This window comes from Camelus bactrianus, chromosome X, assembly GCF_048773025.1.
Source record: "Camelus bactrianus isolate YW-2024 breed Bactrian camel chromosome X, ASM4877302v1, whole genome shotgun sequence".
In the NCBI taxonomy this organism is placed as follows: Eukaryota; Metazoa; Chordata; class Mammalia; order Artiodactyla; family Camelidae; genus Camelus; species Camelus bactrianus.
The window spans coordinates 102,903,620-102,931,022 of record NC_133575.1 but is presented as its reverse complement, the minus strand read 5'-3'; the positions used below and the strand labels follow the sequence as shown (position 1 = coordinate 102,931,022).

Here is a 27,403-nt window from a genome sequence, read left to right as displayed (position 1 = left end):
AGAAAACAGGACAACAGGAGCATCTGATTTCATTTAACTCCCTCCAGTAGGCATTGTAAACCCTCTTAAGGGAGAGTGGTGAATTGGAAATTAAGATGATCTTTTGCTAAATCCACTCCCCACCCCCACAATCTGATGTTACTAAAAGGGCTTGTTTTGGCAGTGTTAGTACCTCTATAAATTTCTCAGTATGTTCTGCACGGCATTTCACACCGTCCAGAAAAATATATGTGCCGCCAGCACCGCTCACACTCGTGCCCAAGCTCCAACCTCTGTGGTTAAAAATATGATAATTGGAAAGGAACCCTATTGTAGCATTCAGTCTGTGGAGGTTGTGAGCAAGCTGTCTGAATCTGATTATGAGTTGAAAAGCCCGTTGCCTTATTAAAATAACAACACACAAAGAAATGCAGGATTCTTTGGGTAGCATTCAGAAGTCATCTGTTTGTTTTGTCTGCCCCCAACTGGGTAGTTTGCAACACACAACTCATCTTAGGAGTAGCTTAGTTCAATTTAAAGGCGATTTGATAGTCAACTGGTGGGTCTCAACATTCCTTTAAGATATAAATATTGAAAATATCTGTCATCAGATTTAAAACAGTGAGGGGAGGACAAGATGTGCAAGTACTACAAGCAGAATAGAAGAAATGATACTTTCACAGTCCTTCCCAACTCTAGTATTTTCAGCACATCTCCGATGGCAGCCTTTCCCTCCTTTGCCCTATTGAATGTCTCTTTCACTACTTCCCCTATGATGCTGTTTACCCTGTCATTTGTGTATCCCCCATAATTATAGTTTGGTATTTTACGACATGAACAATATCTTTCCCTTTTCCAAACACAAAATCTGTAGTTGAATCTAGTCCATTCAGCATCTGTATACCAAGCTTCTGGCCCAACTGCTAACCTGTGAGAAAGTCACATAGCCCCTCCACCCTGGTGAAATTACATCTATGTATTCCAGCCTTCACCGTCCTCTCCCCCTCCTCCCCTTCCCCCTCTGACTTGGTCTAAAGGGGCAATGTATTAGGTGACACTAGTAAATGACCTAGAAAGAAAAGAACAAAAGCTGATCTCAGCTCTCTGGTCCCAAATCCCTCTCAGACTGCTGCTCTGCTTTGCCTGGGCGGCTTTGTGAGTTCAGTGGTGCCTTCCACCCTCTGAACAAAACAACAAAGTGTGTACTGAGTGAATCAACGAGTTTTGGGTCTGGTACAAGTCATTCTGCCCTAAATAGGACTCTACTTCTTTCAACATTTGTCAACACCATCTATATGCTAAGCATTGTGTAAGGATTAGGCTCTGATGAATAGGAGGAGCTGCTAGCCTAGTTAGGGAGACAGACACACAAATCATTTTTATACGTTGGGGTGTGAGGGCCCAAACAGCTACGTACAAAAGAGTGGCAGCATCATAGATGGGAAAGTCAGCATGTCTCCTGTGGGAGTCAAGGAAGACTCCTTGGAAAAAGGTAACTCCTGAGCTGGGCTTTGAAGGAAGAGTTGAAGTTCAGCAGATGGAGGAGGGAAAAGAGGGTGTTCCACGCAAAGGGGACAGTACGAGGAAACGTATGGGCGAATCTCTGGAATGGGAGAAGATTATAGTTTGGGGTCAGACTGTGAAAGGTTCTCTGCAGCAGAATTCAGCCTGATGCTGCATCATTCCAGTTATAATTATTTTAGTTTATGTACTTTTCCATGTTTTCAGTTTTTTAAAAAATAATGAGCTCACATTATTTTATATTAAGAAGAAAAAAAAGATCCTTAATGATAAAGCAGAACAGTTCAGGATCTGTAGCCGGGGATGAAAGGCTGGTTTTACTTGCAGTGGTTTCCAATTAGTGCTGCTTTGATGCCTGCCCAAGCAAATCATTTCAAGAAAGCAAAAGGAATCCCCTCCCCCAAAACCCAAGAAGGGGACATTCCTCCTGAGGATGGTGGGAGCCCTCCAGGAAAGATCACGTGCACCAGCCGCAGTATTTCAAAATGGCTCGTGCATGCAAAGGGGTCCTGTTCTTTAGTTCCACATTTAGCACATTGAATGGAAACTTCTAAGAGACTTTTTCCTGAGTAGACTGCTGTAAGCAAGCATTGGGCTTGTCTTAAGAGTGGCTCCCCTATTTATATGTCAGATGGTATGTTTGGCATGTGTGCATGAGAGTAAAGTGGAATTGGAATCAAAGGACATTCTCTTCAATCAGATTGTTTTTCCCATCAGGGGCAACTAATTGTCCAAACTTTCTATCCTCCCCCCCCCCCCCCCCCCCGCCTCCCAAGACAATTCAGTTGAGCAGACTGCCTTATTTAGTTCATGGGTGGAGATTCTTTTGTTGTCTGTCATGGGCTGCTAACACAAAAGAACTCTGGACTGAGTGGTACATGGGTAATTAACATGCCCCTTAATTTAGTTTCAGGTATCTTTCTTTAAAGAGAATAATAGAAATAGTCAACTCACCTCCTTTTAAAATTATAAGCAGGGGGATAGGAAGCTCTGTTTAAGAAAAGATAAAATACACGTAATTCCCATGCCAGAACAAGTTTAGGAAGGAGTGACAAAGAAGAGGAGAAATCAGAGAGGCCCGGTAAACTCCTTGTCATACCCACCGCTTTCAGGGCTGTGGTGTCAGAGGACACTATTACCTTTCTCCGCTCTCTTTTGAAAAGTTCATTAACTCTCCAACAGTTTAGAAAGTCTTCTACCCTGAAAAATAGATCTGGATTTCTTTAAAGTTTCTTTGGAAACCGAGATTTCTTTTCTCTCAGTATTTAGAAGGTTTTGTGCGAAGGAATGGCTTGCACTGTATGCAACACTGTATTCGGGGATGTAAAAGTATCAGCCCGTTTGCTAGACGTGCTGGAGCTCGGCTCCTTGTTCTCCAGAAGGTGGCTGCTGCCTCCCCCCCACATGTCCTGGGAATAATTTGAGAACCAGCATTTCCCTTATTCTGCAGTTCTTTTTGAATCAAATCCACCTTGGATTTTAGGTGGCTTCTCATGGGAATAATACACACTGAGAACCAAAAAGAATTAAGTGAAGAAACCTATCAAGAAGAATAAGTTTTAAAGAAATAAACATAATAACTTTATTGGAGAGGCAAGTCTAGAAAGGAAATAGATCCAAATATTAACAGTGACTATCTCTGGCTGGTAGGACTATAACTAGGGTTTTTTTTTTCCTTTCTACATTTCTGTATTTTATAAATTCTCCAGAGTGAGCATATATTTCTTTTACAATGAGGGAAAAAAACAGACTTCATTTTACAAGATGAAGGAAGAAATTGATTTTAACCACTGTTTATAGCTCTTGTAGCACTGAAGTTGCAGCTCATACAAATGTTTTTTTTCTCACTCCTCACCCCTACCTTATTCCCCAACTCTTGTGTCTCCTTCCACTGTTCCAAGGACCGACTCTCTCTCTCTCTCTCTCTCTCTCTCTCTCTCTCTCTCTCTCTCTCTCTCTCTCTCGAGGACAAAGCCTCTCTTTCTGTGAGACATATTTCACCTCTTCTCTACCCTTTTTTGGAGTTATATGTCAATAACCACTTTATCGAGTTATAATCCACACACCATACAATTCATTCATTTAAAGTGTATAATTCAGCTCTTTCTAGTGTATTCACAGAGTAGCGCAACATCACCACAATCAATTTGAGAACATTATCATCACTTCAAGAAAAAAATCCTATTCCCTTTGGCTATCATTCCCCAGTTCATCGCCCCAGCCCTAAGCAACCACCAATCTACTTTATGTCTCTGTAATACAATTTACCTCTACTGGACATTTCACATAAATGCAATCATATAGCGTGGGGTCTTTTGTGATTGATTGCTTTTACTTAGAATAATGTTTTCAAGGTTAACCTATGTTGTGGCATGCAGGAATACTTTTTTCTTTTTAAGACTGAATAATATTCCATTGTATAGAATATGTATTTGTCCACTCATCAGTTGATGAAAATCTGTCTTGTTCCACCTTTTGGCTATTAGTAGTACATGTATAAGTACATGTACTTATTTGAGTACTTGTTTTTAATTATTTGGGGTGTATAACCTAATAGTGGAATTGCTGGGTCATGTGGTAACTCTATGCTTAACTTTGTGAAGAATCACCGAACCATTTCCCACAGTGGTTGCACGATTTTCCATTCCCACCAACAGTAGAGGGGAGGGTTCCAATTTCTCCACATCCTTACTAGCCCTTGTCTTTTTTATTATAGTCACCTCAGTGAAGTAGTATCTTACTATGTTTTAAAAAAAAATTTTATTGAAGTGTAGTTGATTAACAATGCTAGTTTCAGGTGTACAGCAAACTGATGTTTTGATTTGCATTCCCCTGATGATTAACCTACCTTTTTAAACTCTTCTTCACCTTGGCCTGGCCTTCCGTGTCTGATGCTCCATGTTGGATTCTTCGACACAAATCCCTGTGAAGGCCACTGCCACTTTCCTACCAAGCAAAGACACCATCCAAACTGCTGTACCAGATTAGTCTGTGATTTACTCGGCCCATACCTCGCTAGTCTTTGAAAAAGAATAATAGGAAAAATATCTGGGGAGAGAACATGGCTGTACTTTTTAATACCCATCTTATAAGATGAAGGATTATTTATCCTGTGCATATAAAATTATCTGGAACTTGAAAAATATTTCATTATCTTGCATTCATACATTTATCTGGAATATAATATATTTCATATATATAATATGTTTGTCTACATTCTATAGGCTCATAATAATGGAAATAAATTGCCAAACATTGTGTGGAGGGATTACTCTGTGCCAGGTACTATGCTAAGTACTTCACATACATTATCTCATTTAATTATCACAGCAACCTATCATTTGCTTCATTTTACAGATAAAGAAACTAAAGCTTAGAGAAATTTAGAGTCTGCATAAGGTTTTACTGCTGTGTAAGTGAGGGAGTAACTGGCATTTGAAACTCCTGTGGGTCAGACTCCAAAATCAGTGCTCTTAGCTACTACTCCAAACACGTCTTAAGGGGCTGTTGTGAGAATCTAGCCATCCATTATAGCATAGTGACTGAATGAAACTGTCTTCTAAACTCATAATAACTAATTCAGAAACAAATTTTTAAAACTCAGTCTCTTCCTAGGTCCACCCTGCATGTCCTCTGTAGGTAATGGGTACTCAGTAAAGTAGGATGGTGTTTTCGTTTTCCCAGCTTAACTTGTTCAGGTTTCAATGAGAGCCCCCTGAGTTCTAGAATGTGATGACCCAGACTGTGTTCACATTATTCACATTCTTTGTGGTTTTCTTAGACTTTTATCTTGACCCCACCAAGTCGTATCCTTTCGTACTGGGGTGGGAGGTCTTATGTGTCGCCCAGCCCTTCCTCCCTTTGATGTTCAGATAGACCCTCTCTGAATCTTCTCCAGATTGTCAGTGATCTTTCTGATCAGACAAGAAAACAGCTGCAAGAGCTGAGAGGCTGGAAGAAGTTCAGAGTGCTAACGTTTGTTTGTTTTTACCTTCTAGGGAAGTCAAACTGGAAGGCTTATCTATGAGTTCAATTTTTCTTGCTATGTTAGTGAGAGAGGGTTTGTAGGTAGGAGGAGGCCTAAGGGGGACTCTTTCACTAAAGGGAGGGCCACCCCTTCCCCTAGATGAATGGCCATATTCCATTTCATCGTGGAATGGGGGAATTACTCAGCCTCAGCCTTTAGTCTTTCAGTTTCCACTCTTGGGAACTGTATTATTACCTTGTAAAACAGAGCATTTCCCCTATTAGTGTTAATTGAACCCATCTTTTTCCTCTGTGAGAAACTATAATGTTGACTTTTATTTTCAGAACCCTGTATTGAGCCTTTTCACTTTGGAGATTGACGGCGCTCAGCCCCTAGCAGTAGGCTGTTAGAGGGTCTGAGCATAGCAGGAAGCCACTGCTGGGGCATCACGAGTTGTCTGTGTCTCCCTAACTTTTCTTGAGTTGTTCTGTCCGTCACCCTGGCTTTACTGTGATCCGACCTTTGTGAAGGTGTGCTGAGTATTGTAAGGTCTCTCTCTCTCTTAATCATTAGTTGAAATGAATTGTTTTATGGTCATAAAGTGGAAAATGGCATTAAATGCAAGAAAGAATTTCTACCAGTCTTCCTCTTTTGGCCAGACCTGAGAACAACCCCCAGAAGGTATTTCTGAGCTCTGGACTCCCACCAGTGTCCAAATGAGATTCAGACCTCTAGCTCCTCCAGAGGCCTATATATCAGGTTAGCCCATTCTTAACCTGGAGACAATATTGAATCATGGCCAGCAAATTCCCTGGCCAGAGTCTGCAAAAACTTCATAGAGACTTAAGATGGACTTGGATCTGTATGAGGTACTCTTTAATTTCCTTTCTACCAAGAATATTGCTTTAGAAAATAATGTATTTCATTTTCGTTTGTTTACCACTGGATAGCTATTGCATAGATATTTTAATATTTCTTTATAATCACATCCACTTGTCTCCAGTCAATAGCGTCTTATTTTATGTGTCCACATACATCTAAAATAAGACAATAGACCAGAAATTCTGCTGGGTATTGTGTGTTTTTGTGTGTGTTTATACATATTTGAATACATAATATGCTCTCACTCTCTCTCCCCCCCCCCTCTCTCTCTCTCACACACACACACACACACATATAGCATAAAAGCCAAAGCAAATGAATAATAAAATATGCTAGGACCCCTCCCACTCCCCCATAGGAACCACAATATACAAACAAAAAATAAACTCTTCATCCTCTAGCAGATGTGAGTTTCTCTGACTATATTGTCAGGAGAATTTCATAGAGCTCATACTGCTCTGAGCACCCTGTGATTCTGATCTGCAACTATTAGCCAGAGCGTCTATGGAAAGGGGCCATCTCTAGGGTAATAGCACTGTAAATCACAATCAATGCACTCAATTACACTCAGAAACCAAAAGATAGGTACTGCTCCAGCGTGCCTTGTAATCAGCACCTTAGAGAATGTAGGTAACAACATCGGAACAAAAATTGGAAGCTGAACGTGTTAGAAAATGGATGCTGGAATTAAATCATCCTTCTGATAGGAACAGCACCTTATATGACAGGCAACTTGTTTTTTTCTAATATCATTTTATTGATTAAAAAAAACCCTAAATTGTGGCCTTGTAGCCAAGAATGTCTTTAAAAATCATTTATTGCTCTAATAAGCCTGGCAGAGCCTTTCTGTCATGCTGATAAGGAAATTAAACTTTCCTCATACTGGGTTTACTTGCATCTTATGCACAGATGTTTTGTTTTTCTTCCAGGGAACTAATTCAGAAGTTGAAATCTTTCATCAGCTTCTACAGTGCTCTGCCTGGCTACATCTGCAGCCACAGCCCTGTGGCCGAAAACGACACTCTTTGCTGGAATGGACAAGAACTCGTGGAGAGGTAATCTTTTTTGAATGTTAACTAGAGCAATATTTGAGAAATAATCATCATGTGTTCACCTCAGAGTTAGTTATGTCTTCTCTCCATTAATTTCATGAGAAAAATTCCAGAAAAGACTTACACAGGAACATCCATGACATGGCAGATGACGCCTATAACTTATAGCCCTCAGAGAATTTGCAAACTTTGAAGCACATAGAGAACTGTGTGTTCAGGAGTATTTTACAAAGGATAAAACAAACAACTCTTTTTTTTTTTTTTTTTGGTCTTTGGCTTCTGTCTCCTCATTATGTGGGTCCTTACTGATTGATTGATTTGGAGAAATCATATTTATACTAACAGCTATCATTTATTGACTGTTCACTAAATATTAAGCACATGCTAAGGGCTTGTACGTATTAACTCTTTTTATCCCTACACCAATCCTATGAAATAGCATTATTTCCTCCCATTTTACAGATGAGGATGGAAAGAAAAAAAGGGGAGGGAAAGAGAAGTACCATTTCACAGCAATTTGACTGAAACATTGGCCCATTTGTGTTCCTTAGTATAATCTGTGCTAACATTCGTCATCTCTGAAAAATTTACTTATCGCTGGAAAGGAAATAATATATATTCATTTATTCAGCAAATATTTACTGAGTGTTTTCTAAGTGCCAGCCATGTTGAAGTGAACATAATGAGCACATTTTCCTGTCCTCAGGGAGCTTTCATTTCTAGTGGGCTAATGGTACCCCTAACCTCCATCGCTTTGCACGTGTCAGGAAGAGCTTGCAACTAAGGAATTCAATCAGGAGGGCAGGATGCTTAGTAAAACACATCAAGCTGAAGAACATGCTTTCAGAAATGTTTGTGCAAGGGGTAGCATGTTGTAGAGGGGAATACAGAAGAGACCTGGATGCCAGTTCTGAATCTTTCACCGATTAGTTGTTTAACATAGGGCAAGTGACTTAATCCCTCTGGACCTTGGTTTCCCATTTGAAAAATGAGATGGTTGGATTAGGGCACCTCTAGCTCTGACAGGCTGTGTGTTTTGTTTCCTTATTGATTTATTCATTCATCCACACCTTTAACACTTCTGTTTTGAGATACTACGTGTTAGGCACCAAGCTAGGTGCTAGGGTTACGAGGATGAACATGATAGGCAGGTTACTTGCTTGGAGGAGCTTACATTCTAGTGAAACCCAATATCTGGATGTAGGATAGTTAATCATGATGCTAAATGGAATCAATTAGCAGTGTAAGGTCACGGACAGAGGAAAGCTTTCGAGCCAGATGAACTTGGGTGTGCATCTCCGTTCTGCTACTGACTGCGTGTGGCCTTGGGTGAGTCACTTCACCTAGAAAGTCTTCAGGTCCTCCTCTCTAAGGAAAGGGCACCTCACAGCATTGTTGTAACTAGTAGGTGAGGTGAGGCCAGAAATGTGAAGCCCCCAGCAGACTGGCACGTACTGGGAGCTCAATCATGTTACATCTCCTCTTTCTCTCTCCCCCACCCACCCCCTCATCTTCCCAACGCAAGGTAAAGCACATGCTTGTTTCTCAACTAAGCTTTTTACTGACCTGGGACAATGAGAATCAGGTGCTAATGACACCGAGGTTGCTTGCTGAGGCACTGAACTTGCATGGAAAGAGACTTCCCTCTAGGAAATGTGAATCAGGCCTGGGGGATTAATGGCCCCAGGCAGGCCACTCTACTCTGGAGAAATAGATTAATGTTTATTAACCTAAAAGCTCTATCAGGTACTAAGTAGAATCATCAAAATGTACCTGTTATGACATATTTGTTTAAATTATCAAAGAAAAGCCCATTGGTATTTGGCTTTATAAAAAGCAGATGCTTTAAAACAGGCATAAACGATACAACATTTTAAAAAGAGAATGCCTACAGGTGATGTATGTGGTTCTTGCATAAACCTAATGAGAAACCATCCCAGTCACTTACCCACTGGTATGTTAATATGGTGAAAAATGAGCAATTCCTGAAGACTCATTTCTTTTAAGCAACATATCTTCTAATGTTTGATGAAAAAGGAAAATTTAATTTACAATGTATTTACTAATGTAATCATTCATTCATTTATTTAAACATTTAACAAATATTTGAGCACCTACTATGTATCAAGCACTAAAATCGGTTTCTTCTTTGTTGTGATTGGTTAGAGCAAATGTTGTAACCCCACTGGATGTATCTTCTGATAGACCAGATGATCTAGTTCTAGTTAATCCAAAATGATTTCTTCTCAGGCCTATGTTTTTTGAATTGATGGGATTTTTAAAATTGAATTTTACTCATATAAACTACTTCATGTTCAGTGTACTTTCATGAAAGATGTTGTCCTGAAACCAAGAAAGTCCTCTTCTATCAAATGGTGGAATCCAAAGCCTGATTGAATGAGTCCAAAAGTTAACCAAACACAGTTTTGCACCATTAAAATAACTCTGTTAAACTTAATGTTTTTTTGTTTAATTTGCTAGCTTTTAATATCTTTGAGTCTTGAATAAAATAATTGTAATATGGAGAAAATCCAATGTTCCAAACTCCTATTTGTAGTTTGGAAAAATCCATTTTTTCAAAACAACTTTTACTGGTGATATATACCATCCAGGAGATGAAGGAAGGAAGAGCAAGGAGGAGGGAAGGAGGAAGGAAACCAAACATATTTGTACACAGAATAAGGGTCATGTAATCCAGGCAGTGACTCTTCCTTGGTTTGTAACCTTGGGCTATAATCAACCTGTACTTTAATTCCTGACCTAATGCAACGATGGGACTAGGGAATAGTGTCAAACTAGATTTTGTAAAAATTACTCAGGAATATACATTTAATTATATGAACTTCTGTAGCTGGAGGACACGTGTGCCCTCTATTTGCACCATTTATAAAGATTAGCTTTGTGCTGTGTGTCTCATCTATAGTTAAATCCTCTTTCCAGAGCTTTTCATTGAATTTCTCATTTAATTTTGTCGTATGTATCAGTTGCCACTTCATATTGTCAAATGGGTTGTGACTTTGTTATCTTTATAGATTGGGTTTGTGTTCCTTTGAAAATGTTTCAGTTAAGAAAATTTATGAAAATCAAAGATGCTGAAAGAGAACAAGACTTGTCAGTGGAGACATCTCATTAAAAGGACCATACTGACATTGAAGAAAATACTGATCATTATCCACGTCAGCTGGGATATCATAGCTGTTTCTTCCCTCCTGCTATGTACAGATGTACAGATCTCTCAACTTTTTTTTGGTTTTATAATTTTGTTTTTATTGAAGTGTAGTTGACTTATAATGTCAGTTTCAGGTGTACAGCAAAGCGATTCAGTTATACATATACCTACATATAGATACATATATTTTCATATTCTTGCAGATTCTTTTAAAGCATCAAAGAAGTCATTGTCTCCCTAAATAAGGTCATATTTCACATCCTTTCAATTTTTTTTCTCTTGTGAATAAAACTAATTGAACTTTGCAGGAAACGAATGTTTTCACAGATCTAGTCTCAGGGAGTACCACGTAAGCATCATTTGTCCTCACCTGCCCTCCACCACCACCCTGTCTTGGCTTGAGATAACACTGGCTTCTAGGATTTCATGGAGAAATCTTCAGACTAGCAAGCTTGGCTCGTGTGAGGTACCCTCCTGCATGTGAGCCACTATGTAACCCACAGGCAAAGATTTCCTACAATTGCCAAAGGCAGAAAATCCTCCATCTTTTTCTTTTGTAGAACTACAGGGAATTTCAGTCAAAGAATCCCTGAGACCAAGAGAAAAATGAAGGAGCCCATGGAAGTAAGCTTAATACTGGGCTTAACCACAGCTAAATGGCACTGAAAATGCCTGTATGAAGAGTGAACAATTTAGTAAATACATTCTCAAAGACATTTTTAGAACTGTTAGGCCTAATATCTGAATCATTGATCGAAATTTTCATTGTTCTTCTGAATGGTTGCATACTATGGAAGCTCTCTTTTATTGTTTAATCAAGTTTATTTTAAATTAGTGTCAGAGAGAAGCTATTTAAACCTATACATGTCCAAAAACCTTAGTTAGAGAAAATGCCGAGGTTTTTTAAACATCTTTACATTTAACATTTAATAATTTAAGTTCATCAGACAAAGATTGAGCACCTACTATATACTAGGCCCTGTGGGGCATCCAGTGAGAGGTAGAATCCAGTGCCTGCCCCTGCTGAGTGGTTTACACCTTAATGAGAAGAATGAGGGGAAGAAATCAGCCAAGAAGAGCTCTTGGTCCAAGAAGAGCTCCACTCAGAGATGTCCCGGCAGAGGTGTGGGATTTGTATAGAGCACTCATGCTAGTATGTGTGTGTGTGTGTGTGTGTGTGTGCGTGCGCACGTGCACACGCACATGCATGCGTGTGTGTTTTATTGAGGTAAAATTCATATAATATAAAATGAACCACTGTAAGGTATCCAACTCAGTGGCATTTAGTACATTCACAATATTGTACAATCATTACCTCTGTCTTATTCAGAGACTTTATCGTCACCCCAGAAAGAAACCTTGTACCCATCAGTGGTCACTTAACCTTCTCCCCTTCCTTCAGCCCCTGGCCTCTAATAATCTGCTTTCTTTCTCTATGGATTTACCTAATTCTGGATGTTTCAGATAAATGGAATCATTCACTTGGCATAATGGTTTTAAAGTTCATCCAAGTCGTAGCATTTATCAGTACTCTTTTTTGTGCCAAATAATGTCATTGTATGGATATAGCACATTTTATTTATCCAGTCATCAGTTTCCCACGCGTTTTTATATTAACCTTGAACAACTACGGCTCTAATCAGACTTTTCCCACCACCTCTGAATTCACCTTGGCTCACCCTGAACCTTGAGGACACAACAGCCAAACCTTCAGATCTCCCATCCCCATCATACTTGACCACCACCACGCTAGCCTCTCCACCACCTGGCCTCATCTCTGCGTGCCTTTGCATTTATTCCTCCGAGTCTTTTTTCTCAGCCCTATGTGTGGAGTCAGCCGGCCTCTCCTCCAGTCAGCACACCTCCTACAGGGCTTTGTACTTCCCTAGTGACTTTGAGGTTAATCAGTTCCACATGTACAACTGCTTGTCAGAGCACGATGCCTCAGTTCCCTTTGGGATCCAGTCCTAGCTGGTCTTGCTGCTCTTCTGCCATGTTGCTGGGCTGGATGGGCCTGGATCCAGATGTCAGCTCCAGAATGTTGCTGTTGTCTTCTGGCTGATAGTTCTCATAGCCACTTCTGATCATTATGGATCAGTATCCATTTTGTATTTTCTCAGCATGACTCTGGGACTCTCAGTGGAGTGCACGGGGCACCTGGCATTACAGAATAACCTCCATGAGATCCACAGGGGCAAATCTTACCTTCCCTTTCACCTGAGAAGTGATATAAACACACACTCACTGTGAATTCTTCCTTATTTTCGCTGACCAGACAAGTCTTCCAATGTGTATAATGCCTCTCCAGGATTCCTCTGCTTCGTTGGAAAGGCAGAAGCAGGAATATACAAAGCAATTATTTTAGTTCTCAAGGAGTTTTGCTCTTGTCTCAAAACCTTCTGGATGTTGCCAGAAAAGTAGGGTAAGGAGACTAGTTTTGTCTCTCTTCCGCTGAGTTTGGAGAGATAGACTGTGGCATATTAACAAGTGGCAGTGAACAAGAGAACCCCAAACACCCAATCCCTGACATGTACAAAATAAATTTTTTTAATGAGATGAACAAAATGAATGGGTTTTGCCCTGTAATCTAGGAAAGGTGAGGGAGAAGAGTTGATTCTGTTTTTATAATGCAGTTATTTTAAGAACACGGTTTTGAGGACAAGCAGTGGGGGGCAGGACTAATTTCTAGCACTAACAAGGTTTTCACTGGTTTATAGAGCAAAATGGAAAGACCTTCAGGGTCTTCAATCTGGTAGCGAAGGAGTTAACTGAAGAAGAGTCCTACGTGCGGAGTGTGTACATATTCAGACACATATATGCGCATATGGCTCATTCCAGTCCCATCAGAACAGGCCAGCGATGTATGGCTCCCGTGCTCTTGTGCTAAAATGGATTTTTATTTATTGTTGGGTTTTGTGTGTTTGTTTAGGTTTACATGGTAACTGTTCCCCAAAGGACTCAAGGCAGTATACGTACAACTTTAAATCTGGGATCGCCAGTGAAAGCACCAACAGGGAAGCAGATATTCAAGATAAAAAACAGAGCCAAGAGGAAGGGGGCACAGGAAAGGAAGTCAACAATGGATAATGGAAATAATATTCAATGGTATTGAGTCAGGTCCTAATGTCATTTCATTCTGAGCTTGTTTAGACACAAGTCAGACTGAACTGACGCTGAAGTCAAGGCTCATGGCTCTTCTGGGCCCCTGTCGTGATGGTGGGAGGGGTAGACACTGGGGCGCAGTCTACACTAACCCGGCTCTTTCTTCTCGTCGCTAGATCTTTGCTGCCAGCCTGCGGGAAGCTCTGCTGATGTAAGGCTGGTGGGAGGGAGAGAGCGCCAAGTAGGACTTTGGTATTTGTTCTCATCACTGACTATCTCCACAGCTCTTGGTCGCCCTCAGACATTTTTGGGGTTCATTTCATTTGGTTTCCTGCAAGCAGAAACCTGACCCTTCGTTCTTTCTGATTTGAGAAACTGCTACGTTAGCCTGAGTGTATGTCCTCGAATGAAAGTACTGAAGGAAAGTACTGGCTCACTTAGCAGCTTAACACAGTCTGACTTGCTTTAGGAAAATCAAGATTGTTTGTGGAAAGATTTTGAAGGAAAAATAGATTACCTAGAAATGACCTAATTTGGTATAGCAGGAAATATTTGTGTCAGCTAAAGATTTTTATACGATCCTGGTAAGGTAAGACAGAGAAATTTGGAGTGTGCCTCCATGTTATAATTCATCTAAGGCCTTCAATTGGCATCTTTTCCACCACAGATTTATCTCAAAAGTCATCTTTAGTGACAGCTGTTTTTTAGGACCTACTCTATGGCAAAACAGTGACATTTATCCCTTAAGATTTTAGTGTCACATACGTAACTCTACCTGCGGAATTGAGTGAGAAAAACCCAGCTTATCCTACTGACTGACAGTTTAATGTGGCCTGCGACACTCGGGATGGGCTGTTACTTGTCAGCTGTCATGTCTGAAGCAGCAGAAGGAAACATCCTCATGGCTCAACATTGATGCCTGTAACCACCTGCTGAAGGCCGGACGGCTTATTCTTGAAACAGATTGCGTCCTATTAGCACTTAGGCCAGCCCCACCTGTGCTCAACTGGATCATTTCATTATACGGAGAGCATTTAGGGCCTCCAAGGCTGGTCCCAGCCATCCGTACCCTCAACAAATTAATACCACCGGACAATTTCCTCTTTGAAATGTGATTCTTATTCTCAGTGCTCCGTGCACCAGCGCTCTTCTGTTTTTGCTGGGAAGGCTTAGGAGATGGGTCCATGAAGGATGAGAACTGCTCTTAAGAAATTATTCGTGTAACACACCGGAGCTTCTACGCCCTTTAAGGATTACTGACTCCTTCAGAGTAGGCACTTGTGTAGGTCATAGACTGATTTCCCGAAGGCTGCCAGTTCTCAAAACATTTTTCTACATCTCCTTCAGAAAACGCCCTGCGGGCACATGGCCACGCCCACAGTCTGCAAGCTGGTGATGCTCAGCTCATTGCTCACAGACTGAGGACGAGAGTGAGAAACCCGTGAGAGGTTAGGAAACAGGGGCCCGGCAATCAGCGCGTATCGGAAAGAGTGAGTGCAGTCTCTAGAGTGATACGGGTGGAGATTTTAATCCTGATTTAGACATTGTGTGCTTCCGGCAGGCCATTTAACATCATGTTCTTTTACCTTCTCTGTAAGATGGGGATGATGGTACCTGTCTGCAGGGTTGCTGCGAAGGTGTGTGCTGGCACATCGGCGCTGAATAAGGTCGCTGATGTTGACGATATCACATCATGATTGTGTGGTTGAGCAGGACGGGTCGAGGTCCCGAGCAAGAGGGAAGAGATGTAGGCCATTCTTCCTGTGAAGGTAAACTGGATTTGGGGGAAGTATCTCTAAGTCTTTTGGAACCAAACTGTTGAATGGGGAGGCCGCTCAAGCAGGGTCATACCATTCGGGGTCTACTTGGGGTGAGAAGATGAATTAAGGGGGCCATGTATTTCTTGTGACACTTAAACTGGTTTTAAATGGGGTTTCTACAGAGCATGCCACACATGTCTTAAGTCATGTCAGAGTCATTGATGGGATCCAACATGGTTCTGGCCGTATACCTCCCGGCTGATATTTATTTCTCAATTTGAAACCTGCCATTACTTTCTATTCCCCCCTTGAAGAGCATGTAAAGTAGATGGAGAATTGAGGCTCCAGGCTGCTGGGTGGGACAAGTGCCCTGGATCTCTTCCTGATGAGGTGGATGGTCAGTCCTTTAGCGATGTCAGGGTCACTTTATCAGAACACCTCTGACCACCACAAACAGAATGCATCTGAAACATTTCCATCGAGGTATTCTGACCCAGAAGAGTTGTTTCTGGTAGTCGGTCACTGAGCGTCAAAGAAAATAGACTCTTGAGACTTGGTGTTTGAAGGACAGGGAGAGGCCTGTTAGGGAGGCCCCCTTCTGGTGGTCCTGCTCTTAAAGCCCCTCTGGCTCCCTTGTTGTTGAGACTGTCATGGTTGGGGGGGGGGATGATTTTTCTCTGCTGCAGGAAGTGGTCAGCAGGTACCACTTCTTTCCTGCCACTGTCCCCTGTTCTTCCTACAGGGTGCAAGCTTTTGTAGGTTCCCTTGAAAGAAATTTAGCTCTCTGGTTTTTTGCCCTCTCTTCTTATATTTAAGCAAATACAAAATATTGCTTGAGTTTCTCTGATGATTTTTACTGATCGATAGAAAGCCAAACAGTTGGGAGTTAACAAAAAGCACACAGAAGCAAATGTCAGACTTACACAGCAATCATAAAAAGCCATGGAGTAGAGCATTTCAGGGCACAACTTTGGGGTCAGCAAGCCTGGGTTTGGATTTCTGCTCCAGTCTGTGTTAGCTCTTTCCTCTGAGCCCGTTCCCACCTCTACACAATGGAGTTAATCATTTCTACCTTAACGGATTGCTGAGAGGATTCAGAGAGATTGTGGAAGGCAGATGGCAGTGCCTGGAACACAGTGGGCTCCCAAGAAATGGTAGCTATTATTGCTGTTATTCAATAAAGCAGGCCTGTAAAGATGGTCCTTACACTTCTTTACTGGAAGAAAAATAGGGCTAGGCTGGACTTCAGCTCCCTTCAGTGATGCATTTCTTAATTCTTCAGGAAGACAGCTTCACCCACTCCCTCTCATTTTTATCTTTCCTCTCCCTTCTGCAAAAACATCAAAATCTTCCTCCCCGGTCCTGCTTGGCACAAATGGTGGGCACGTGGGTCCACTGGCAGTCAAGTGGGTTATTTGCATCTATGGGTATGTACTGGACTGGCCTTCTACCTTCAGTGTCTTGTTTTATAGCAAACACAATTTCAACAATTCCTCCTAGGACTTCTTAATAGTAATTGACCCAGATCATCTGCCTATTTTACTTACATTAGAAACCAGGATGGATCTAGCTGCAGGTCACATCTAGTTGTCTAATGTTCTAAAGTCCTTTCTGTCACCCTTGGGTTAACTTTTGTGGAAAAGGAAAGGGGTCATTAAAATCAATCATGATTTTCCAATTTCTCAAGCCAATGAATTTTACTCTTTTATGTGAGTCTGGCTTTGATCCTTGGGTTTGTCACCTCTGTAATGAAGTTTCATTTCCCCGTGAAGAAAATTGACTTCCATTTGTAGGTCCAGTGTCACGTGAGCTTCCTGCTTTTGCCCCCTTGTATTTTACTGATCCACGTGTCAGGTGGACCTTAAACCACCCTGATGTGAGCCACTTGTTTGCCCATTTTGTCCCCCCTCTCTCTCCTAGTCATGACTTTGGGTGCAGAGCTGGGATGAGTCTCTGTTTAAGAGGAGCCAGAGTGAGCTTTGAGTTGGAGGGATGTGTAGGGGGTGATGATCATGAGCACTCAGGCTGAAAAGCTAATGACCAGAACTGTCCTAGAAGGGGCCAGAAAAAGAGCTGTTGGGCTGGCTTACCCCTACTTATCCTTGACTCAGTGGCATCTCCTCTGAGGAGCCTGAGTCCTCCTGCCCCATGCCCCAGTCTGGGTTAAGATGCTCAGCATGTAGGTGTCCCTCTGCCATATCTCCACTTACCCTCTACTGGGAGCTTTCATGTATCTTCTCTAATCTTCCACTAGAAGACAGGTACCGTGTCTTCTGGCTATATGTCCTCATTGCTTACCTGCAGCTGCCGTAGAGTAGGCTCTCTACATGTGTTTATTGAATTCAGTAAATGAACCAACAAACATACTTGTTGGTAACAAGCTTGAGTACTGGGTCGAGCTTCCCCATCGTATATCTGTGTGCCTTTGGACAGGTTTACATAAACTCTGTGTTTTGTTTTCTCATTCTATGAAATGGTGAATTTAATGCCTCCCCTGCCTACCTCCTATGGCTGTTGTGATCATCCTATAAGCAAAGATATATGAAATACCTTTGAAAATTGTAAAGTGCTCTCTATTTACTAGGTGTTGATGTAGAAAAGTAGATGAGATCCAGAGGGAAGTTCTACCCTGAATAAATGTAACTATATGTTGGCTAATTAATATAGCATTACTGGGCTTTCTTTACAGATTTTTTTTTTTTCGAACTTCCCCCCCAACCCCGCCACAAACACAGAGCTTTTGGCAGCTTCCTGGGTACCTCTCTGTGCATTTCTCCAGAAATACTACTTACAATTTTTTTTCCTTAAGAAAATACAGCTATCCCCACAAATTCTGTTTTTAAACAAGTCGGCCCATGGTGTTGAATAAACCAACTGGCCCTGCCTAAGGAAATACTTTCAGGGATTGGTAGCATCAGTTTAAATTAAAGAAAAGTCTAAGTGACAGACAATTTTAAAATAAATGCAGCTTTGTTACTTTCAAACACGTATAAGAACAGTGTTGGGAACAGAACTTGGAGAAAGACAGCTGCATCAGAGAATCGAAGCAAACCAATCAGAATCATTGAGAATGAGGCTCTTGCTGTGTGAATGTCCTGCTAAAGACCATCATCATACTCAAATTGGCTACCATTCCCCTGGTGAAATCCATTTATTGAAGAAACTTTTTTTCTCCCCTTCATAGACATGAAGGGAGTCCTATTAAAACCCTGTACACATGGCTTCTGGATAACCCAGGTTTTCCAAACCCCAATTTATGGCATTTAGAAATAGTGCCCTACCCTCTGGTTATAGCAAATAGTAATCCTGAACAGCAAAAACCCTCGGGCCCCTACAGTGATCAACTTGTTCCAGTTTGCTTGAGACTTTCAATCTGGGGCACAGAAAGTCCCAAGTCCCAGGAAACCCCGCAGTCCCAGGCAAAGAGGGATGGTTAGTCACCTCCTGGCACCTGTGCCTCTGGGAACGACTAAAGACGAGGAAAGAAAGGTGTCGCTGTAGGAGGTTTACATCAGAGGGATGAAGGCGAGCTGGGGGACTGCCGCTTTCTTGCTTTTTCTGCCTTCACTTTTTAACTTCTCTTACCTTTTCCTCCCTGAGACGTTCTGATAACTTCTCTCTTCCCTTCGATCCCAAATCCTGTCTAAGGGTGCAGTGAAACTTCAGAAAGTGGGACTGAAAGAGGAAAGGTGGTTAGTGACCATAACAGCTAACATTTCGATGGTGCTTACCGTGTGCCAGACACCATGCGAGCACTCAGTCAGTTCATTCCGATCCGGACATGATTGTTACCGCCATTTTACTGATGAGGTTAAGTAACTTAACAAAAGCCACAGCACTGGGAAGAGAGATAGGACCCAAACTCGGGCAGCCTGTGTTCTCTTACCCACTACGCTGCCCTGCCTGTCTCATGCTCGGCCTCTCTCCTTCATGGGTTCAGAACTCTCCTACCTGCTTCCTGTTCTTGATGGAAACCCTGACCTCAGCTTGCTCTCCTCTCTATCCAGCAGTCCTGGGACGAGGGTCCTGTCCGGCTTTTCTCTGGTCTGCACGGCTAAATCCTGTCCTTCCCCTGGTCTCGCCCCGGTCCAGACCCACTGAAGTGGCAGTACCTTTCCCGCCTCTTGCACCATGCTTCTCTGCTCTCAGATTGCCCCAAGGCCGTAAGGCGGCATCCCCTGGGGGAGAGAGCGGATGTCCTTCCCCTCTGTCTGAGGCTAGCCCTCCACTCCATCTCCTCTGCACAATGGCTCCTGTAATAAAGCCATTGCCATGTGTCCCATACAGAGCTGTGGAACCCATGCAGGAGGAGACCCCTTCAGCCCTAGACTGAGGGTGCAGCCTGGGTCGTAGCTCCACCACGAGCTGGTTTTGCGTGACCTTGGGCAAGTCACTGCCCTTCAGCCTTTTATTTATAAAATGAAGGAGTTGCAGGGAGGGTATAGCTCAGTGGTAGAGCGCATGCTTAGCATGCACAAGGTCCTGGGTTCAATCCCCAGTACCTCCTCTAAAAATAAATATTTAAATAAATAAGCCTAATTACCTCCCCTCTCCCCCAAAAAGAAAGAGAAATGAAACAATGAAGGAGTTAAACAAGATGACCTCGAAAACTCTTTCCAGCTCTAGCAGGCCATGAGATCCTGTGGCAAGGATATTGGACGGAGGGGGGAGTCTGAAAGGAGGAGGAATCATAAAGCCGCCTTGATGACTGAATTTCCAGCTCTTTCCCTGATGGCTTCCCAAACAGACCAAAGTAAAAGCGATTCAAAAGGAGCCCCAGGGTACAGCCATTCTCATTAGGACAGGTCCTCCAGGTATCTTCGGGGGCTACAGGGAGCAGGGAGGTTGGCTGTCTGAGATGTCAGATTTCTCAGTTTCTGATATTGGAGAGTCTGGGGTGAAATTCACTTAATTAAACCTTAAAGGAAATGTCTCCGCCCCTCCCCTGCCAGAGCACCACACAACCCCAGTGGGGCTTCTGAGCACAAAAGAAATGTAATTCAATGTCTGTTGCTCCAAATAATATTGGACAGCACCACCCGGAATGAAAATTAGAAGCCCTCTAACCACAGAGATCTATCAGTGAGGGCAGCGACACATCTAGAGAAGCGCCGAGAGCTGAGGGGCAGCAAAGAGAAAACCCGAGCGCGGAGGCCATTTGCACTCGTTCCCGGGACCCTGTGGGTAGAGAGCTGGGGTAATTTTTGACCTAGTTGTCCTTGTGCACGTTGCTGTGAGCTTTTATTAAGTATTTATGTGGCAGTTTCTATTTCACCAAGTGCTTTACAATCCCTTTTATTTGGCTTAGTAAAGTTTTCCTGGAATCCCATCAACTTTATGATGAGGAGAGTCCCTTGCTGTTTGCTTAGCACCTCCACACATCCAGCCTCGCACAATAGGCCACTTGTTCCGGCCGGAGAGCAGGTGCAAAGAGGCGAGGAGTGGAAGGCACCTGCAGCCGCTGGGGCGGTTGGAGGGGGGTGGTTTCCACTTCAGTTCACCCTTCCTGCCCTCTGTTATTCTTTACTTTTATTTTATAGCTGGCAGCCAGAGAATGGGGGTGCCAGGCCTGGGCCTGCCAAGGGCAGAGCTATTCTGATGGTCAGACCCTGGCCGCGGTAGGCTCTTGCCCCTGGGCCAGTGACTGTGTTCTGGCTCCCCTGGCCACGCCCACCATGGCCACCGGGCAAGCACTTGCTGCGCGTGTTTCCTTCTGCCACCTCAGGGCTCTGACTGCAGCCTGGACTCTGGGGCTCTGGGCGTGATTTTCAGAGAAGGCAGCAGAAGTAGCGGTTCCACTTTCTTTAGACCAGGCCTTTCAGTCTTCCTGGGCCAGTCATCACTGAGCCACCGGATTCTTGCTAGTTCCGTCTCTCTCCCAGCAGCCACGGCGGCACTCTAGGCCAGCGCTCCGGGTGTCGGGACGTGGAGTTTGGGGGGGGATCCAGCATGGTCACTAGTTGCCGATTTCATTTTCTGAGGACCAGATGAGCCAGAGCCAAAACCAGGATCTGGTCCATGAAGTCCAAACTGGAAAGAGTGTGCTAGAACCTTGGAAAATTCAGTACCTCCCACTACCAGGGTTCTGTGGCTGAGCACAGGGCTATGTAGATGCTTAATAGGTAAGTGTTGAGTAGAGGGTACTTGCAGTCTATTACTGATGGAAGACAGCAAAATTCTTTCTCCGACCCAAAAAACTCAGAACCTAGAAACTTCACCATCAGATTAGAAACCCTCTCCAAGTTATTGCCCTGACCCTAGTAAATATAACAGGTAGGTTAGAAGATTTGTTTTCACAGCAGTAAAATCTCATTAAATCAGACCCAGAAGTGGGCTGAGGTTTACACTAGTAGAAAAGGGTTTGTGATGCAAATTGATATTACTAGCAGGTGTGTATGTTGGGTGGGCTCAGTGTGGGAGCCCAGTGATTGGCCCGTAGGAACAGGACAGGGGCTGGAAGGAGTGGTGCTTGGGCTGGGGGAATTCTCTCTTCTGGCTGGCCCAAAGGGAAAGTGGCCCAGCACCTGAATAACGATGCTGACTGGGGCATAGGGCAGGAACTCTGCAATTCCCGAGGTAGGCATCAGTTTCCAGAGTGGTGCAGTCTAGCGGGTGGGACACAGTGGCAGGTTTTCCTGGCAGGGCCCAGACAAAAGTCTAGTGTAACAGGTCCTGTCACTGGCTGCAGATTTGGGGGCAAGACCCCAGGAGAACAGGCTGACAAGAGCTGGGCAGAGTAGGTCAGAGTCTCCACCATTGAAGCTGAGCTTTGGCTGACGCCTTCAGTCTCAGTTCAGTTCAACAGACATTTACTGTCTGCCCACTGTGTGCCAGGCACTGGTTAAAGCAGAGGACTGACCTAGGGGTGAATACAAACCAGGAAAGCAGGACAGAATTCAGGAAAGTATAGCTAACAAGAGGAAGTCAAGTCAACATCTGGGGTTCGCCCCACCAGCATCTAATGCTGGCTTGAGGAGCAAGACTAATTCCAGAGCCTGAGGCCTAATAGGCCAGGCAGCTAAGCCATCACTTTCCTGCCTTTGTCACCACTGGCTCAGGGTCTAGGTAGGCCTAATCCTGCACATTGAAGGTTTGGGGCCCTGCAAGTGACCGTGGCAAAGATACGAGGAGCTGACAGCCAAACGGGCAAGGATGTTGAGCGTTCTTTTAAAGTATGTCGGCAATGCCCAGGCCTGTGACAGTAATTTGTCCTTTGCTTGTGATCTGTGGTGGTTCATGAAATAAGGTTCAGAAGGACATCCAAAGCCACATTTGGGAGGCTGTCCTCTGCGAGAAGAAAATTCACAGGTCACACTCTTCCCCAGCTCAGATTTGCCTCTCTCGCAATCCGGTCCTGAGGCAGTGACGTGTGATTGTAGGCGGACTTTGAACATCCGAGCATTAAAGAATTGATGTTTGTTGTGGACCGTGCAGGGACCCGGGACAAACAAAGCAGCATTCCCAAGAGGAAGATTTGAAACAGCGCGTGGGTGTTTTCAAGAGCTGTCTAATTCATTACTTGTGACAGTTATGCAAAGTGGAAGCAGAATCTTTCCTGTCACAGAGAGGCCGCCTATGAAATGTTGGGGGGGTGGGGACAGTGAAACAGGCTTCTGACGCCCAGAGTCGGTCGCTTGGGAAACTTGGCTGTCCGGCCCGGGCCACAGGTAAATGATCCGTTCTTCAGTGGACTAAAATTAATTTTGAACCATTTGAAATCTAAACTTCCCCCCTCAGATGCCCTGTCCCCTGGAAGCTTTGTGAGGACACCTCTGCTGAAGATCTTTCCATCAGGCCTACACGCCCAGTGCTAGCTCCTCACACATCATTGCTCAGTCATAGACCAAAGGAAGCTCTGGAGCTTTTGGCCTGGTTCTTCTCCATCATCCTCAACCATTCCTACCCCTGCTCCAGTGTGTGCTTTGGCTGGAACATACTTAGACAGCTGAGACTCTCCCATTTCTTCGATTCTGTCAGTGCAGGGATGAGCAGATCTGAAGTTTCCCTTAACTATCAGTGCCAGGTTTATTCATCCTCCCACAGGAAATCCTTTTTCAGATAACATTTATTGAACACCTAATATGTGTTCGGTTCTTTCACATCATGATAACAGCAGCCCTCACATGCACATGCTGGGCCTGCTTCTAAACGTATCGCCTGTGTCATCTCAGTTCACTACCAGTCACTGTATCCACTCATCCTCAGAGCAAATGGAGTCACACAGTGTCAGCTTTCGAACCTCTGTCTTGACTGCGAGACCAGTGCTCTTTCCACTGCTCGACTCAGCTTTTCCAAAATGTATTATGTCTTTGCTACTAAACTGTAGACCAGATTGAATTTTACCTCTTCAGAATCATTATTGATCATTCTTTTGAACATCAGTTACTTTCACGCAATGTTTTCATGCGTTAAGGTGTGTGACCTGTTCTTTGACCCCTTCTTCTCAGCCCTTCGATTTGGGAGGAAGTTACAGCTCCAGTCACATTCCACCAGCAGTGATGCCAGTAATAATTTAGATGCCTCCTGCTTGGTCTCTCAGGGGCTCAGTTTGCCCATCTGTAAGAGGAGAACATTGGCCTCCATGATTTCAGGGGTCCTTTCCAACTCTGATATTTTCCTGAGTTGAAATCTAACTGAAAAAAAAAAAAAAAACTAACATGTAAAGATCATTTCCTTTTGGTTTAACTCCAGTGGGACAAGAAAACATTTGGTTTTCCAGGCTAGTTCTCTGGGCTAGAAGGACTTGGGTAATGAGTTTGGGGTGACTTAATAATAAATCGCCATCACGCACCATGCTCTGTTACCTCTCCACCCCCAGTTATTGAGCTTTGAATTGCATTTTTTCCCCTGTTTTTGTAAGGATTAAACTGGGTCAGATTCCTCTTGTCCTGGGTATGTTCCCCTCAAGGACACCACTCAGAGAACCCTCCCCCAGCCCCGCCCGTGCGCCCTGGCTTGTACCCAGGCTGCCCGTGGTCAGGGCTCAAAGCCCAGGAGGCGGCTCTCACCGGCGTTCCCACACATCAGGCTCTGCCTGTCCTGACGTTCTCACAAGAATCACTTTTGCTTCCTTATTTACTTTTCTCCTTCCTTACCTCCTGGCTTCTTTGCAGAGTGGCCTCTTCGGACAAACATTCAGGGGATCCCATCTCAAGCATAGACTTCTCACTCCAGCGGGTGATAGCAACTTCTCATGCTTCCCTCACCATATGGAAAATATTCTTTGCTTCTCTAGGTTTAAATGACTTCTTGATTATATTCCAAGACCAATCTTTTAGTCTCTCCTCGCAGTGAGGTTTGACACTAGGCTAAAAACAGATTCTAATACAGTTCTTCCCTTAGATAGCTAATGTGCACTAAATGAAAGATAAATGGCTGTACACCTCCCTGGTTTCTTCTCTAGCTTTTCCTTCCTTTTGGTTGAAATCTGTTTGTAATCTCTGAAAGGCTATTGTCTGAGAACCGAGGTACTTCTGGGAGTACAGTGGTCTGTCTGTTTCTAGCACTCTCCCAGCTAAAGTTTGCTCTCAAGTGGTGCTGCTCTGCCCACAATTATGAAAAACATTTTTCTTTAAATATGAGCATAAAGAAAGAGAAAGCAAATTGTTGCTATCTTTCTTAAGCATATTTACAAAACTCAGCTATTTCCACCTTTGCTTTATTTTTCTGTTCATTTATGTAAATTGACCACATCTTGGATAGGGAAAAAACAATTTTCTTAGTCCTCTTAATAAGATGTTTTTTTCTACCCTGTGTTCTAGTTTGTTTTTAAAGCTATTTATACTCTTTAAATTATCCCATTTTTCCATAGTGATTCTTGTGGCCGGAGTACTTTCCAAGGAAACAATCTGATAAATCACTCAGTTTGGGGTTAAGGGCTACTTGCAATACTGCAGTCTTTCCATAAGATGGCGCTCTGAGAATGTGAGATCTGTAACTTACTTGTAGACAAGCTATAACCTCAGCAGCAAACTATTGTGAAATCAAATATTTGGTGGTTGAAGGAGGAGCGAGTTAGTCCTTCTAAGACTTACTTTCAAACACTTGCCACCATTCAAATGCCTAGGAGAAGGAAAGTGAATTTCTAGCAACTTCTCTCTCCTAAATCAGTACCAGCAATGTGCATTTAAGGAACATTTTAAAGAAGGAATTTCTTCTAAAGGTGGGTGTGCTAACTACTTGTGCTGTTGGAAGAGCCCCTCCCTGGGTCTCAGTTTCTTCATCTACACGATAGTGGTTTGGGTCAGATGATCTCTTAAGGGTGTTTGCATTTCGAACGTTCTGCCTTTGAATGTACTGCTTCCCTTCCGTACACCCGAGCTGCCTCAGCCAGCGTAGCACAGGAAGAAAAGATCGCCCATTTTACGCTTGTTTGACTCTATTCCTCTTCTACAAGTGCTCTCTTCGCTCCAACTGTCCCAAGACCAGCATGCCTAGATACCCTGTTTTAATTAGGTTTGTTTTCTCTTTACGGCTTTTGCACAGGTTTTCTTTCCCCCACCTTCTCCTCCCCCATCCCCGACCGGTCTGCCTGAACAGAAGCATGTCCCCCTTTCACTTCACAAATAGAGTTTGCTTGGTTCTGGGGCGGGCATTTTCCTGCTCAGCAGATACCAAACTGTATGGGGGAAGGAGACACCACGTGTAATCCTTAAAGATGACACTGGTGACATCGCATAGAACATGTCCAGCTAAGAAGAGTTTAGATTTAGGAGGTAGGAGCTTCTCTCTATTTTTCCTGCTCTACTGGCCAGTGTTCATTGCCAGAACCATATCAAAGCTTTAGGAAGGAAACAGTGAGAAGACAATTAATCTAATTAGAGATGAGTGTTACTAAGTAGGTAACCAACCCATCCTTAAATTCCCCCATGGCCAGTGGTGTCCCTGTTCCTGACATGCGGGGCAGTCTGGATGAGGAGAACTGTGGCTGCAATGGTTCATCTTCACTCCAAGCCTGTCATGACCCATTGTACACCAGTGGACAGAGGGAGGGAGTGGAAATGAAATGCTGAATTCATTAATTCCCTAATGTAATGCTACAGAGACACCTGTAACTGAGTCCCTTTGGGCTTGAAGTTCGAAGCATGCATGTTACATAAAATTCCCTGGGGGTGCATCGCACATGTCGCATTGCTCTAACACAGGGAGGCATTGAACACAAAATTCTCCTGCATTCGTTTTCCTGTTGTCCTTGGAGATTTCAAGTCACCTTTGGTTTGTCTAGTGCTGTGGTGGTGGCAGTGGGGGAGTGAGGTGTGATGGAGGATTATTTATTTTTCTAACTTCAGCACCTTATCTCCCAAGAATGGAAATATTTCACTGAATAGTGATGCCGTCAGACCTCTGTTAGGGAGAAGAAGCTCCATACACAGGGCTCTCCCCAAGGACTTTTAAAGGGCAAACCCAGGAATCTGCTGAATAGGTGCCGAGAGCCAAGAGCTGAGAGCCCGTTGTTGCAGGCGGCCTTGTAGACCATTACAAGTAGCGTGCTAATTGTCTCATACAATGGGGCAGCGTGGTATGGAAACGTCAAATACTTAGTCAGCATACAGTATTTCTAAGGATGCAATAGTAGCAGAGCGGTTAAGAACAGAGGCAGCTAGACATGGACTCGAAAGGTTCAAGCTCCAGCTTTGCTGTTGACTAGCTATGTGACCTTGGGCCATTGGCTTCACTTCTCTGGGCCTCAGTTTTCTCTTCAGCAGAAAGAGGCTAATAATACTGTCTATCCCATAGGGCTGTTAGGTGGACTACGTGCGGTGATGCCGGTTTTGGTTTTCCCCTGTGCTTGGAGCGGTCTCTCGCACGGGGGAATCGCTCCGTGCTGACAGCGAGTGTGATTGTAAGCACCGTGAGGATCTTTAGGTAGTACAAAAGGGAACTGACCAAGCCTCCGCCTTCAAAGAGCTCGCAGACTATACGAGCTGGCAGATGGAATGAACAAGAAAGGAACACAAGCAACTCAGGCTGG

General features: G+C 43.5%; 1 protein-coding gene across 2 annotated transcripts in view; it reads left to right on the top strand.

The window, feature by feature from the left end:
• GPC3 (glypican 3) overlaps positions 1 to 27,403 on the top strand; it is a 371,167-nt gene that overhangs the window by 240,509 nt on the left and 103,255 nt on the right. For both annotated transcript variants that reach the window (XM_074358814.1, XM_074358815.1), the window contains one exon: positions 7,279 to 7,404. In XM_074358814.1, coding sequence (XP_074214915.1) covers positions 7,279 to 7,404 — 126 coding nt within the window. The remainder of the gene's footprint in view (positions 1 to 7,278; positions 7,405 to 27,403) is intronic.